Source organism: Ptychodera flava, chromosome 1 (assembly GCF_041260155.1).
Source record: "Ptychodera flava strain L36383 chromosome 1, AS_Pfla_20210202, whole genome shotgun sequence".
Lineage (NCBI taxonomy): Eukaryota > Metazoa > Hemichordata > Enteropneusta > Ptychoderidae > Ptychodera > Ptychodera flava.
In genome coordinates this window covers 14926738-14943652 of record NC_091928.1, presented here as the reverse complement: position 1 = coordinate 14943652, position 16915 = coordinate 14926738, and the positions used below count along the sequence as shown (strand labels likewise).

Sequence of the window (16915 nt, the reverse complement as noted above, 5' to 3'; positions counted from 1 at the left end):
ACAGACCAAACCAAGTGGGTGAAAATACACATGATTTTGGCTCACCACTTTCAACTGACTTGGCAAATGTAGAGGTGATAACTTCTGGCAGGATTGAGGTTAAGTATACTGTACAGTGGTGCCCTGAAATGATTTGATATCAATATATCTCAATCGCAACAGATTTCTAATCATGATTGATATACACAGCACAGCCTTTCACAGGTACATGTTGAACAGCACAAAGCAGAGTGGCTGACAGCCATTGAGATATGGCATTATTACCTTGCAAATCAAGTTCTGAGATCTTTATTACTGCCCTATTTTATCAGCCATAGCTGGGAAGCCCATAGAAACCCCTTCACAAATCCACTTTAGCACTAACCTGAGTTGTTCACTGGAACTTTCCCTCGCTCACTTATCCACTTCAGATGAGAAGCCAGAATACAGTGTTTGAAAATATCAAAGTATATTGACAAGCACTGTATATTTAAGGATACTAGGATTTGATATATTCCAGTGGCATACGTATAGTCAGTATAGTGAAAGCAGCATGTATTGCAGACGGTGATTTTATTATTGTAATGTTAAACAAGTGCAATGCTGCTGGCTAGCCCAGCCAGCCAGAAGGAACACAAGATTGTCCTCTTGATAATGTTTGAAAATAAAATTTTTGATATTGAATTCCAGAAGAGGTACAATATCAGGTTTTAACTCCCTTCACTCATGGTAAAACATAAATTAATAATTTCATTTATTTCTCCAGTTGCTTGTGTTTACTCTGTTCCACTCTCTCTTTCTACCCTTTCACAGCCATGGTTTGTCCCCCAAATCCATTGTCACCAATGGTGATTGTGGACCTTTGCACAGAAACCTGGGGGTGATCAGGTTAAAAAGGCAAACGACTCAAGCGGACACTTTCCATCTGTGAAAATGTCCGCAACAAGGTGTCGCCATCAACATTCTCATGGCAGATACTTGAGTTTGAATTCAACTGCAACACAACACAAGAGCCCATCTCATTCATTCAACGGTTCTGATAACATTACAATATTCATGAACGCCACCGCATAACACGGGCTAAATTCACCTTCCTTTCTCTGCACTTTTTAAAGATCTCGCCTCAGAATAATGCACGGGCCACTTAGTCCCATATCTTTTGCGAAATCCCACCAATTGTACAGCTATTCAAGGTTTGAAAACATCGTTAACCTAGTTTATAGACGTAGCACGACCTTCGACCCATTGTGTGTGGTTTTCGTATAAATACATGATCTCTTTAGCGATTGAACAATCTACAAGCCTTCAAAGGGCTGAGTCAAGCAAATCAAACAATGACACAGGTAAACCGCAGAACCGAAGTTACCCTATTTCCAATGTGGGAAATGGGTCAGCGAATGCCGAGCTGGACGTTGACTCATACTTGTGCACGAGACTCACAACATGACATGAGTACTTGCAGGAACTTGAATCATCCAGCCTTTCATGAAATGCTGGGGTTTTTTCATAAGCAAATACGATTTGCCGGAGGTAAGGTCTTTTATTTTCACGGGGGCTACCTTTTCACAGACTTGTCTAAAGTTGTGTTCTTCTTTTCACAAAGAGATTACTCGACTCCTATTTTGGTCGACAAAACAAGTGGTGTCTATGAGGCTGGCTTCCCTGTGGAATACACATGAATAGGAACGAGCTGCCTCTGTATTTACACGAAAGACAGTTTTGATGATGAACAACCTTCTACAGAATGAGAGTATCCCAGGCCCCCAAGTCTACGATTCAAAGAAGCTACGGCTGAGCGAAAATGAGCTTTCCTCAAATTCACAAGAATAACTTTTATAGTGACATATAAATAACATAACAGGCTAAAAACAGCCACAGCGATAGAGAGAAAGTCATATTGGAATCTTCAGTAAGCTTTATGCACAAAGAAAAAAATATCGGTTCAGTGACCTAACACATTATGGTACATATCTTCCATGAACTTTACTGTTATCCTCTTTAACCCACATGATGTTATCGTGAAACACGGTCATTATTTTAAAAATTCCCCAGTTCCATATTAAATTTTGGTTCGCAATCAGCATTTGACAGGAAATACTTACATACAGTATGAGTATGTCTTTTTAATTTCATGATTGTTAACATGATGGACCTGTCGCTAAAAACATTTTCTTCATTTCTAATATTTTAAAAGGATATACTCTTCTAAAAAAAGCTGGTTGTCAAAATTATGGCACAGATGAAAAATGTAGAATTTTAATGAATTAAATTGTGCCTGGTTGCATCGCCTGACTGGTATATACAATTGCCATAAAAATGTTCTTGGCAAAAACCACTGGCAAATAAGTTTACATTTCCCTCGCATTGCAAACACTCTTTTGAACTTCGCAGCAACTCAGGTATTTTCTGTTTTCGCATTAGGAATTCTCCGGACGTCGCTTCCCAGCATCCATAATGCAATCATGGAAAATCGGCACACACAGGTAAGCTTCAGAGATTTTTAATATATATCGGGTATGCGGTGAACACACCGTGGGGACCTCGACTCTGGAATAAATTTCACAAGGCGAGCCAGACAGCCGCCTCTGAACACTGTCACCAATCATGGGAGCTGTACTCACAGCTTGACAGCGGAGAAATAAAAAACAATTTATCAGTTATAATGCGAAGAAAACTATTTGACACTTACAAAAAGTATTCTGGGAGAACAAACATATTTTGGTAATCAAAAAATATTTATCATTCCAGTGTCGTATTATTCTGAGCTGTTGTGTGAACAGCGATGGCTGTGACAGAACTCAATACTTCTCATTCTGCTTCAGAATTTTTGGAGCGAAAGACACTACAATGTAAAAGTTGCCAAAAATAGAAAACTGTATTCGCAATATTTATGACAAGAAGTGTGGGGTTTTTTCATAGTTATGAATCTGGTAAACTTTGTGATCAAAAATTTGAATTTTTTGTTGATTGTATTGTGTTTTTGAAGTGAAGGTAGGATTTCTGAATGCGCGAAACACCTCATGTTTGAATCATTCAGAAAATATCCGTACACTGTTTGACGAATGTTTACATCTGTACAAAATCTGATGGACATAAAAACAATACCATGTCAATGAAATCGGAGATTCAATAACTGCCTGGTTTGTTACAGTTGTAAATTGAACTCTGGTGTGATTTTAGAAGCTTTGTTAGTTGGATAAACACAGCACGGAGGGGGATTTTTTAACTTTTTTTTAAATTGCATCTGTTGTGTTGTTTTTACAGTCTAGCTGACAGACACCGTCAGGAGGCATGCGTGTCTGAACCAGGCAAACAGATGTTACACACTGAAAAAATTTTAATTACGCGCACTGCCAACGGAGGACGCCTCAACACACCAGTGCTGACAAATTTCAACCACCATTAGAAGCGATGTATCAAAATCTTCCTTGTGCCAGCCCCAAGTCTGTTCAAACTTCCCCTGACAGAAGGCTAAGTAATGAGACAAATGCCTTCTTTGTCAAACGATTGATCTTCAAGTCGAATACTTCACACAGTCAATTTTGTTTCCAACTCGGCTCACGTGTAACTGTTGGCAACTCGGCGCACAATGAGCTTTCATTCATGGAGTTGCGACACCGAACACCTCGGAATGTGCCCGCCTCAAGTATATGGCATTATTCGCCTCTCAGATTATCCACATTCTGTCCACAATGTAACATCATCTAAGTGTCCCAACCACTTCAATCACCAATTTACCTGCTCTTTTCTCAACACACAAAAAAAACCAGAAATCACCACGACCTTAAAACATTGTGCAACGTTATTATGATAAAATTTTCCCTGTGTGTGTAGAATACGGCAACCAGCCATATTTTCATGTTTCCTTTGATAAAACAAATTTATTTTGGAAGTTGCAGTTTGTTATGTACAGCCAGTGGACAAAAGTCAAAAGTCAAAAGTTTGAGTCAAGAATACAAGTGTATTTTTTGACATATAAGGCGATTGTCTTTTTATAATGTACAAGCACTGACTGTGATCATATGTGATCTTCTGTATCAAAGTGTGTTGATTTAATTTCTGCTATGAAGGTCTTTTCTTAATAATACTGTATGATAACAGCTGTGTAATCACTGGAATCATTCACACTTACTCAAATTCGATTCAAAATCATGTCTTGGAATCCAGTGTTAGCCTGATACATACTACCACGCGTGGAACATGACAAAATTTGACATACATGGGATGGCAAACTTCGCTACCACTGTCTAGCATATTGAAGGTCTAGTTATGGCAATTTCAATGTTTGGTAACTCCGGGACAGATAACCGTCAGATATACAAGCCCCTAATCAAGAAAAGCTATGCCAAACTAAAAGAACTCTCTCAAGGACTCCATGCATGGCTAAAAACTGTGTCAACCACAGTAGGAAAATATTAGAGAGCACATCCAGTGTACACACAATCCGACTTGAGCACTTTAATTTTTTGCCGCCAAAATTTTGGTGCAACGTTTTACCAATTTTTATGAATATTTCTGTAATTTTGTTGATAATGTTGGACCAAATGGACATCACATTTCATTGGCTACAGTTTTTTCTCAAAATTTTGGCAAAATTCAGAGAAATATTGACCTGGGTTTATTTTGTGAAGGGGACAAAAATAGACTTGGGCGCTCAAAGGGTTAAACTCTAAAAATGGAAATGTGCAACATCTTCTGATTTTGGACTTTCTATTCATAATGACTCTTTTTGCACAGCAGATTGGGAATGCCGGCTGCGGTTTTGAAGTACTGGGCATTGCCGTGACTAAACAGCTGCATAAGAACCATGTGTTACACACTTGTCCAATCACCATGAAGGTCATATCATCAGGTCGTTAAAAAGTACAGAGAATCCGACCACATCGCTTTTTATGGCAGATCGGACAACCGTTGTATAGTTGCAACATACAGACATGTACATGTGCGGCCAGGTAAAATAGATATCTGGATATTACCCTGCTATTACCCTCTCCCCTCCAAATCAAACCCTCCCCCTTCCCAATCTACTTGATGAACTGACCCTCATCAAAGAGGTGTCAATTTCATTTTCTGTCAGTAAATACGAAATTACAAACAACTTTGCAACAGCTGATCGCATCAGATTCTTATCTAAAAATCTCAGAGTTGATTTTTTTTGGCAGAATTTGGCAAACTAGACCGTAATTGGCAGTGTCTCCATTTAACTGGCACTAGTCTGTCGGATTTTGCCTGGAGTGAATCTGCACACCAATGATGCACTGACAAGGTTCTGGTTAACCGATATGCACCGTACTTCTTTGTTGTTGTGAAAGAGTTTCTCGTCCCAAGGCAGGCTGCTGAAGTGGCGGCTAAATTTTGTGGTAAATTACTTCTGCATTAGGGAAAATCACCCTAAGAAGTAGATGCACATACTAATTGTAGCATGAAGCGTTGGAATGTCGTCCTTGACAAGCATGCGGTACCCACTTGCATAAATTCCAGCAAGCCTATCGACATCTAGATCTACTAAAAGTCAGTGTTTTAAAATTGTGAAAAAAAACATCTTGAATATGTCACTTTTGCATCGTTTGGATGCAAACAAACTGATTTTTCATAGCAGAAATATCTAAAACAGTCCAGAAATTATGTAAATGTCACTTTTTACCCATTGATACTTCCATGCTTTAATCCCCGCTATTGTTGGACGACATCATTTCTTGCTGGCTTTGCTACTGCTCTCCATTCAAATAAACAAAACAGGACGCAAACAATGCCATTAGGACACACTCATTGTCATGCCTGGCTTTGTCCATTGTTTTACTGTCATTCCACTGTTTTACGTTTTCAGGTGAAATTCTCCAATTTCTAAAAGCTGTATGCAAAGTATGCAGCATACATCTTGCCGGTACCAATGCTGTCTTCCTCAATGCCAACGGTTTTATCAAGTTTTCATGTGACCAGCTGTAATCTGTAACCTTTTTCAATCATTTGCCATATCCGTATTGTAGTTCAGCTTCTCAAAGCAGAAAGATTGGTTTCTACAAAATTTGGTGATGAAACAGTTAACTGCTCCCTTTAAGAGGACAGTATGAATTCACCCTTTTACCACTACGGTTTGGCCCATATCCATTGTCATCAATAGCGATCATGGACCTGTTCACAGAGAATTGGGTGAGAACAGGTTGAAAATCACCTGAATTCAGGCCATTGATGAGGACAATCAAAACCAACAACCAAACCACAGTCAACCACAGGCAAAACTGAACAACCATGTACAACATTATCTTCTTGTTTATATTTAATTTGTCCATGTCTAATAATGACATTTGAGGGACTTCAACAGTCATCCTATGTACCGGTATATAATTCATATCATAAGGTATCTGTAATTGACATTTCAACATTTAACAGTAATTTCAGTAACATGCACTGGGGATAAAATGTACACTTGGGACGTTACAGCTATGCAAGATTAATAATCAATAATTTTGTTGATCTATATTGTATCTGTTCATTATTTTCAATATCATGCTTGTTAGAAATGCATGTTTATTTACTTTTCTGGCAAGTAAGCATGAAGACTGATGTACTGCAATTTGCAAAGGAACCTTTCAATGGGGTCTCTTCTCACAAAATATTTCAATAAGTACTACATTTTTGGAATAAACCTTGATTTCAAAACGTGTATATGGTTCATCAATGTTTACTGAAGAGAGGTTCAGATTGCTACTCGTCTTAATCATTTGGCAGCTTGTACAGTGAAGAAATGAAAGTGATATGCATCTGAAACACAACACCAGTCTGTGGCTTATCTCAGACAACCACACAGTGTCAAGGATACAGTTCTTTCCTCTTCTCTGCAGTATCATTTCAGAAACCATAGCAGTTCGACTTGAAAATAAGAAATGGCCTCAAAAAAATAATTTGCAATACGTCAATCCTACAAATAACTACACAATATTTCTGTAACCTTGAAATATTCCTTACATTCAAATAGACTAAAAAGGAAGTCTGAAAACAGTGTGCCACTCACATGACAGCGGCATAAATAATCACGTTTTCCTTTCAAACATTGCCTGATTGGTTGTCCCAAGTACAGCTGATCGCAAAGAAACAAGATGCTGACGTTCTCTCATGCTGATCTAATTAACCCTTTCAAAGGCCATGGTTTGGCCCAATTCCATTACCTTCCATGGCGAAGATGGATCTCTACACTGAGAAACCGGGGTGAAGGGGTGTCAAGGATACAGTCATATTGAACGTGCTGTGTTAGCATTTTCAACGTCTGAGTAGGTCTAGCAGAGAGTGATCGTGGAAAAAAAAATTCCATCACACCACGGCAAAATTATGAATGATTTGAAATGGCAGTCCTGTCGTTCTGATTTTTTAACAGCAGAGTGGCCATGTGCAAACTGCTCTGTGTGAATGGCCGTTGTCAAAATACTCGAAGGGTATCAAATGTAGCTGAGCTGTAGATTCACATTCATGAATGACGACAACTGGATTTTCATCGAGGCTATAACTACGGAAAAGGAAATGATGAATTAAATGCGGTATACTTTGAACTGTTGAAACAATGGGCTTCAATCTACCATTACGGCAAGCAACATAGTCATTTCAAGCCCTTGAATTCATTTACCATGGTTAAGTAAATCAACAGCTATGGATTATAAATATTATTAATAATCAATAAAAATCCCATTGAAACAGCTTTAAAGTTTGGCTGCTTTTACAGGTAAATGTAATTGTGTAACGACTGTCAGATAGTCCTGCCTCTCTTGGTACAGATGACTACAACATCTCATATTCCTTTGACATATTCAAAGGTAAACTTCACAAAGACCATTGCCTAGAGCCTATTATCACTGCCCTGGGGAACACGTTTGTGAGAAGTGTACACAAAAATTGAGGTCATCGGTACCCTGCTTGATGGCTGCATACTTTTACAATGTGTTAGTCTTTTATGTCACTTTTTTTTTAAACAACTCTCCTGATATAACGAGATGTGTATAATTTTTCCAGACAGCTATTTGTCAACACTCCATCCCTCTTAAAAGTTTCACTGCCCAGTCATGACAATTGTGGAAATTATACCGTCACTGGTCAGGAGATGTTCAAAAGGAAAAAATTAAGAGTGCAGATGAAATCAATCCATTACTGACCAGCATTTTTAATATAGACTGAGATCTCTGCCAGTTGCTCCATATTAAATTGAGGGCGGAAGGACGGTCAGCCGACCCCTATTCCAGCCTGTATCTGCATTCTTTCAAACTCGTCAGTATAACAGGACCCATACTGTCAGACATACTACATCCAGCATATAAACACATTTGCCTGATAAGCCATTAATTGACATCAATCAGGGCAGCTTAACATTTCACAATGTATGCCCACTGTTTCTTTCCTCCAGGCTAAAATACATACCTTCCATTAACATTCAATGATCATTAAGAATGTCAATAATTGATTTTAGCTCTTTTTAAAACAACCTGTGTGTTGAATTATTTCAAATGGGGCTGTATTCTGGACAAATCTGACCACCTACGATGCACCCATTGCATTATTGATGTAAATTTTTAAACAATGAGCGAAAAAAAAATCACGGCCACGTTTATTGTCACATGGGTGGTGAGTATTTTCTCAGAAGATAAACTGTGCCAATGTACACTGTAATGCGAGTTCACACAGTATGGTTATCTATGATAGGCGAAATTCTCATGCTTGGACAATTCGCTCGAGAACAAAATATCACCTGTCATACAGATAAATGCCGGTGACGTCGCTGTCAGTTGCGGTCAATTTTAACAGAGGACACATTTTTTTTCAGGGAGAAGGCGGTAAGGCAGGCGATTGTGTCAGAAACCGCAGAAACTGATGCAGCACGAGAGGGGCTACATGTCATCGTTCAGTTTCAAATGCTAATTTCTCCGCTTTGTTTAGCAATACCCTCGCTGAGAACGCCCCCCTTCCTCAGTGAAATGCCCCGCTTTCTACGTTGGGCCTATTTTTGTCTCTGCCCGCTCCGACTGACGGCGTTCTGGAAGTGACTGTAGCTCCGCCTGTGGGATGAAAGGACGTGTGTTGTCGGTAAAAGCTCATGAAAACGGGGCAGAATAATCAGAACTTCTCGATTACTGCTTACTACGATTTCAAGATGGCTGACTCGACTGAGTGTCACTGTTTAGCGCACATGAGCCGAGGGGCCACAGTCCCGAACAGGGTCTCCTCAGCTTGTGCGAGCTGAACCTGTCGACCCCTCGGGGACAGAAGGCAAAACCTACCTGTGGCAAATTACTGGCGATCTGTTTCTGCAGAGAATCGCGTTCTCTTTCAGCCATACACATTCTGTCTTGTGTTTCCAATAGCGTTTCTTGGGTCTCTCGCAGTGTTTCCATCAACTTATCTCGTTCATCGAGCATATTGACCATCAATTGTTCGAAGTTAGAGTCATTTTCGCTGCACTGCGATCCCCGTTGGCTGGAGGAATCTTCCGAAATTGTGGGCATAACGTCACACATCATTGTTGTCTATCGTGAACAAGAATAAAACCCCTCCAACGCACCGGTTGCTGCTCCGACACCCGGCAGTTTCCGTTCAATTCACAGTGCAATGGGTACGTAGATAAACCTAAGCACAAGAACTAGATAAACATTAAAACTCGGGTCGCAAATCAAGACGGTTTTCTCGCTTCTCTTCGGTCACACCATACTTGATTCACACAACGTAGATCTCCTTGAATATCAGAACAATACATGAAATTCCTAATAGGGTGCCATTCCTGCGGAAAGAGCGTAAAATCCTTGCATCAAAGTATGACAAAACGCCGCGAAATCAGCGGATAGGGCGCTCTGGCCTTTGCATGGACCGACATGCCTTGCGCGCGTGACCCCACCCCCACTGGCACTGTGACATTCCAGTTGCTTATTTGCATAATTGAAAATTAAAATTGCTATCGTAAAAATTACCTCTCCCGTACTTAAATAGTCACATTATGACCTTAAAGTTCAATGTATGCTTTTGGATATTTGCTCCGAGCATGAAAATAACATTAAACCTAATTTTCTTCAAGTATCTTCACACCAAACGCGTGTGCATGGCCTGAAAACGGAACAAGTTATTGCACGTTCATCGTTGGCTAGAGGGCGCAACTCATTTGTCCTACTTTCTCACATACCTCAAGCCTGGTCGGTACCCTTTGTTTTCGACTGCCGGAAAACAATAAATTATCTTCCCTTCACACCAACATCTTTTGTAAATATGAAAACACATCCTGGCAAATATTACTTTGTGTTTACCGGGGAATTAACTGGTGTTTACATTTCACAGCTTTCACATTGACCTACCTTTTCTAAAATTGTTCTGGGTGGTTGGTTACAAAAGCATTCGCTGATACAAATACAATACGGACTACTTCAGTATGTCAAGGATTGATTCAATTTAACAATGGTTTAATACACTCTGTGACAGTTATGTGAGCTTACATCATTGTGTTTTTTTGAATTGTCAAACTTCCTTTTATATGCTCTGTTCGCGAAATCCAGTACTTACCAGTAATCGAATTCTTAAATTCAACTTTTACACGTAGATGGACACACTTTGAGGAAGAAGCCTATTGTTTCACTTTTAAAACCTACCTTTGTTAATTCCTGCAAATTACGAGGAATCAAATAAAAGGGTATTAAAAGTTATATTGCTTAATCATTTTCAGTCAGGCACAACTTCATCGTATTTACGTATATCAAAGGCCTCTATATATTTTTTTTTCAACTTTTTTGAAATTTTTTACGATTTCTAATCGTGAAAAATTGGTTACAACTGGAACTAGCCGGCTGCTCACAGATATGTGTCACAGTCAAAGTCAATGAGAGAAATTGTGTTCTACTTGCCCTGCATTCATATCAAAATTCCGAAGTTTCTGCCGCTTAACTCTCAAGCTTCAAATTTGCGAATCGTTTTGCGAATCGTAGCCAGGCAACAAGGAAAAGACCCTTGCGTCGTAAAAACGAAACTAATTTTGACAACGATGCTGAACCGAGAAGGAAAATGTTGCTTTTATTGTAGTGTTTTCCTGGTGGAATTCGGCCTTTCCAAGTACTGAGGCGATGAACAAAGATGTTATTCTTGATATCATGACGACATCGGAAAGTCGCGAATCGGAAACGAAAGAGTTCCACGAGAATGTTATTCAAAACAGGTGGGTGCGATGGGTTTACCCGATCGATGTCAGAGAGTGGTGTAGTATTTCACACACCTTAGCTACGTCATCACTTCAAAGTCAAACTGACCTTTTACGCGGTACACGTAGTTGGTTACATAAATCAGCTGAATCAGTATACGTGCGATCTCCAAGCGCGACAAACAGGGTTACACGACATACGGAACACATGCCGGTATATCTAAATATTTGTTTTGCGTACGTGTTACCTGTAGATTACGGTGTATGAGTCTTATATATAGCTGTGACAGTCGCAGCTAGACATGGCATGGAGCACGTAGCGACTTTTACGACCTGGCCGATGTTCAAGAGTGCAAGGGTTTGCACCAGAGGCCGATATGTGCAAGGCCTTGCTTGTTTGACATCAGATGGAAAGAAATGCGACAAAATGATTGTAGCAAACAATTGTCATTCAGAGAAAACCTTTACAGAGGTAGTTGAGAAATTGTAGTTTTGGCAGTCCACGGGATGCCATGGCTATGCATCCACGCAGTGGATTGGACCCTGGGTTTAGGGTAGCCGTGTTACACGTGACCTGTCTTACTCTACGGTGTAAGAATTGGGTACCGGTCGGTCCTGGGTCCTATAAATGCCTGAAACTGATGCTGGAAAACAAAGTTGTTGAAGCGCCACTTTTCATAGGCTGCGTTCACGAATACTGTTGAGGGGGTGGAGGAATTCGGGAGGGGTGAAAATTTTAGGGATAATAGAGGGAGAACTTGACGGTTTTGCTCTAGGTATTAAAGGGGGATCTATATTTTTATTACTTTTTATACATTTTTATATTCTGAGTTTGGTAGATAATGCAATGAAAAATAAATAACATTTTTATGTCGTCAAACGGTTCGAATGTAAATAATAATTAAACAAAATCTGGAACCATTATATCGCATTTCATTACTTTCATTTCCAGAAAATCTAAACTACAGTAGAAATGCCATGGGATTTTCATGAGCAAAACAGCAAGTAGAACTCGTAACAAGACAGAAACTGCAACTGTTGATAATTCTGTATTTCTATGCGATGCTTCTACAGTTTCTTGCTCTATCCTTATAGCATGCTGAAACACACAATGCGCAGTTTGTCAACAAATCCTGTATATGGGTCCCAGACTAAGGTCATTTGTCAATAATACAAATACACAATACACATAATACAAATAATATATAATCTATGTGTTCAAGCTGAGTACTGGACAGTTCAACATATGCTGTAGGGAGCAGAATAAGAACGCAGTTGATAAACTGAACAAAAATGTTGTCAAAATTATCTACGCAAATAGTACAGGTACTGCCCTACTACTGCCTACGGGCAGTGTCACTGTCACACCACACTAGCAGTGACAGAGATAGCTCGGACTCTGATGTAGTTGAAGAAGAGTTTGGATCACATGACGCTCATGACAGCGAAACATACCTGTACACAAGATCAGGCCAGAAAGCATCACATGGAAGACCAGGAGACTTGACAGTTTTTAATAAACAATGGCCAAAAGGGGAAATTAGGTATACCAATGTTCACAAATAGTTTTGACTGTAGTACATCAAAAAAAATGCATGTCGGTCCAGTTGACTTCTATATGACCGCCTGTATCTGTCATTCTGCAAAGCATATACACTGTCTATAGACAGTAAAACAAGATGTGAGTATTCAGTTGTCGGAACTGCGCTCAAGGGTCGTATGAGACCCATATGATTCTGTAAACACTGTATCCGAGGTACGATGGTGATTGATGAAAGTTAAAACATGTCTGTCATAATTCTACATCGTATAAATTAAATGTTGCAGCTATGATGATGAGGTGCATCTAGATATCATGCTCGAAATAAATTGATTCTAAACAAGAAACTCGCACTGACGCAGTTCCGACGACTGTTAATTAATTGTTTTAAAGTGATGCTGAAATGGTTTAAGTTTGTTTACACAACCTGAGTGTGATTATGTAGTAGTGTGATTGTAAATGCAACTCAGCAATGTAAGTATATATATAACGATTGCGCAGATTGTGTGGATAAGCCAAATACAGAACATGATAAGATGTAAAAACAAGAGACTGAAGTTGATACAAAAAGCAAAATTACTGAGAAAGTGTGTTTGTACATTGTTTCAGAAAAATGACACTATTGTCATACTTTGGAATTAGGGATTTTTGAATTCCGGTACATTAGAATAATCAAAAATTACAGAAAAACAAAGGGGTCACCATGCTTGATTTTCTACAAACCTACTATAAAAGTCACTGTTTTTTCATGAACATTCTCAACGTACAATAACAAAAGATTAAAACTGTGTACAGTAAAGATTCTTAATTTAAATGAAAAAATTGTGTGAACAAATGGGAGTATTTTTTTAAATTTGCCATTAATACACCAAAATTTTAGAGATTAAAAGTTGTGTTTGTTGGAATTGTTAATTTTGTAAAACTATGGGGTTGTATCTTGTACTTTTAAAGAAATATTTTGAGGGTCGGTCACCATGCTCTGTTTTTCATTACTAGGCAAAACCGACAGAGGAATGCACAATTTGCATACTCTCTCTCATGGTTGTAATTTTGGGTGCATGCTCTTCAACGGGTACCATGAACCCAACCAGATTTGGGGATTAACTCAAGTCGGCTGATACTAGTAAATAAAAAAGTCCACTGATGCATTTAGAAATGAATCAATTTGAGAACTTGCCTTAGGAATATGGCTATGCGAACTAATGATGACAATTTTATCAAACTACTGCGAAATATGTACGCATGTACGTCATAAAAAGGTAGCGTCGAAAATCTGCATGCAGAGCTGCGCAACACAGGGTTTATTTGGCTATATGATATCGTTTTGAGGGCGGGGACATGAAAATTTTGAACATGTTGAAGGGGGATTTGAAATTTTTTGAGGGTATTGAGGGGGATCTGAAAAAAATGAGATTCCATTTCAACTCGAAGCTACAGTCAACATCAACAAAACATCACTCAACGCTAGACATTCCAAAGTGGTGCTTGCAACTGACAACTTGGTTTGCAGCTTCAGTTACCGAAAGCATTACGATCCCAGATCGGTACCTCAACCCATAGACTGTAATTAAGGTATAACGCTCCTCGGGGACAGATATTCGGACTCTCAAACTTTTACAATTATTTTCTGATCTACCACTTGTGAGGGTTCATTTTAAAGCTCTTGGTGTAAGCATAGAGAAAGATAGATAGAGTGGCAACGGGTATTGTTTAAGGCGTGCAGCGGTTACGTAACCTATCCATGTTCGCCTCGCCTCAGGTTGCTCTCGCCTCTCTTTTCCGAAGAGTGCCGACCATGAATCCTTCGGTAGTTTTCGGATTTTCGCCAATTGTTAAGCGAAAGTATGTTCGGCAAAGTTTGTGTTGTTGTTGTCGTATGGTGCTGAGCAGAATTGACGTGCTGGCGAAAACGGGAGTGTTTTGAGCTTCAGGAAAACGAGTTTTACCGTTTTAAAAATTCCTCTCATATTTTTATGAATATATAATGAGTGTGTTTGAACCAAATTTGAAAGTCTTTTATCGATACTGTCTGGTTTTACTCAATGGTTTACGGTCAGTCGTACCCTCTTTTACACGTGCGTCAAGGAAGGACATGTTTATGAAACTGCTGGCGTGTTATGTTTTGATTGGCGTGAAGCAGTGTTTCTGGCCTGAGAGCTCACAAAGTAACTATGGTTGCTACGCGACTGGCAGTACGATGCCATCTCGTCGTATTTTTCGCATCATCTCGTGTAATCATCAACCACAAACAAAGCCTCCAAAAAGTTTAACACCTTTGGAGCTCATTTTAATATGAAAAGCCAATAGTCTACCGAGACGACCATGGAACAAAAGGCATGCAAGTGTTGCTACTCTGTTTATGTTACTCTGTGGTGTAAGAAAACTTTTCATCGACTTAGTTTTCCGAAAATAGAAAATTTTATTTTTCTCCATAGAGTTAACACACAGGTGGCGGCCATTTTGCATTTCAAATATCGGTAAATCTTGAGTAATTTGTTTCTCTAGCACGTTGACCCCCGATTTTTATTCTTGATTTTGAAAGAGAGTGATTGAAATGTTATTTGAGGAAAGTTTTAGCAAAAGTTTAAGTCTTTCACTTTCGAGGCGCAACCTACTTTAACGTAACAATCGCTTTAGGTAGGTCCCTAAGAGTATGTCGATGCACCATATACCAACATTTTAAATAAAAGACCAGGAAATAATATTTACTCTGGCGAGTATCGATCGTCGCGATTGCATTTTGAGTAGTCAACGCCTAACTGCACGAGAAATCACACATATATCTGCCGACGTCTTGGGCAGTTGTTACAAGTCATTTTCTGTCCTCAGTGGATAAACTCTTCTTATATCTGTTGGTAGTTTTGGCTAGCCAGGCAATTAACATGTATGCTATCTGGTTTTAGGCGTGTGTGCCGATTTGCACGTTTTCCAGGAATGATGGCGTCACCATGTAATCCTTTACTTCGCTTCCGTAAAGATTTGTGTCGTAAAATTATCGCCGATTCGATTTAAAAGTGATTTATGAACAAGTTTTTATCAACGTTCCGTGAATACGAGTTACAAAAGTAGTTAGGGAGTAATTTAACCATGTTTTTTTTTACCGCCATGATATAATATAGATCGTCATCACCGCCACCACGACCATTTAAGGATGCAGATTAAACGATCCCAGTCTATTGACGTGTGTCGTGTTTGCATTGTCCCAAAACGGAGAAAGTCAGCGGAGTGTTGGCGCCCTCAAGCGGTTGAATGACCACACTCGCTACCGTGAGTCCACGCGAACGGAATATGACAATGCATCTTTGTCGCTTATTGACACACAGTACTGAACACGCCATCAGTGACGACATGTGAAAATTTTCCAAAGGTAACTGCAGTTGTCACTCTCAAAGGGACAATAGCTGAAACTTTTGCCATTTTCGCAATTTTGTGCTAATAAATAATTACATGATTTTATTTGACTTAAATTCCCAGATGGTGTTGAAATAGCGTCAGCTTCGCAATAACATTGTAATTAACATTACGATAACATTATTACAAACGAATTTTTTCCGGACTTGAATTCAGTTATCAACAATAGTATTGAGCATTACAGACATGAAGGCAATATTGACGAGTTGGAGACTAGGCAGTTTGTTATGGTTTTGCGAAAATAACAACTCGAAGAAACCCGACTTCGCAAGCCAAGAGAGTTTCTTCGCACGGAGACCCTTCCGTGAAATCGATTGGTCAGCGAGACTTTGCTACGTACTCTGACCTTATCTAGTCGTACGGACTGGATGATGGAAGATACCGTCAAACATCAAAATCACTGAACCACGTGGGTGTTACCCCTCCTTTAGCATGCGGTGTTACTGTTAGTCCAAGCGTATGGTTCATTGATTTAGGACCAACAGTTGTTTAACTCTGAGATACAAAGAGAAAAAAAATATGCAGTGGCCGATCACTATTAGACGAGAATCTGCATTTAATTGCTTTGCTTTGCTTTGCCACCAGCATTGTTATACCTGATATACGGTTATCTGTGTCAGCTAGCTACACAGATTTAGGTAGAACGCGCCTCGGGGACAGATATCGGGCTCTCAACATTCTACAATTCTTTTCTGACATACTGTACCACTTGTTGGGGCTCATTTTAAAGCTCTTAAAGAAAGAAAAAAAATCACCAAAATTGTATTTTACGCCATAGCGTAAACACAGGGACGGCGGCCATTTTGAATTTCAAATATCGGGAAATCTTT

At 39.3% G+C, this 16915-nt stretch overlaps 1 protein-coding gene and 1 long non-coding RNA gene across 6 annotated transcripts in view; one reads left to right on the top strand and one right to left on the bottom strand.

Annotated features, from left to right (window-relative positions):
• The window catches only part of LOC139130957 (liprin-alpha-1-like), a 197807-nt gene extending 187988 nt beyond the window's left edge, over positions 1-9819 (bottom strand). For 3 of the 5 annotated variants that reach the window (XM_070696833.1, XM_070696824.1, XM_070696859.1), the window contains exon 1: positions 9240-9817. In XM_070696833.1, coding sequence (XP_070552934.1) covers positions 9240-9479 — 240 coding nt within the window. In that variant the 5' untranslated portion in view covers positions 9480-9817. Of the gene's footprint in view, positions 1-9239 lie in introns of all 5 variants that reach the window. The other 2 variants (XM_070696815.1, XM_070696850.1) reach the window with 1 other exon arrangement.
• Positions 1107-3753, top strand: LOC139132415 (uncharacterized). Its single transcript, XR_011552297.1, has 3 exons — positions 1107-1509; positions 2401-2462; positions 3244-3753. It is a non-coding gene; the product is annotated as an uncharacterized lncRNA (long non-coding RNA).
• Positions 9820-16915: the final 7096 nt, after the last annotated feature.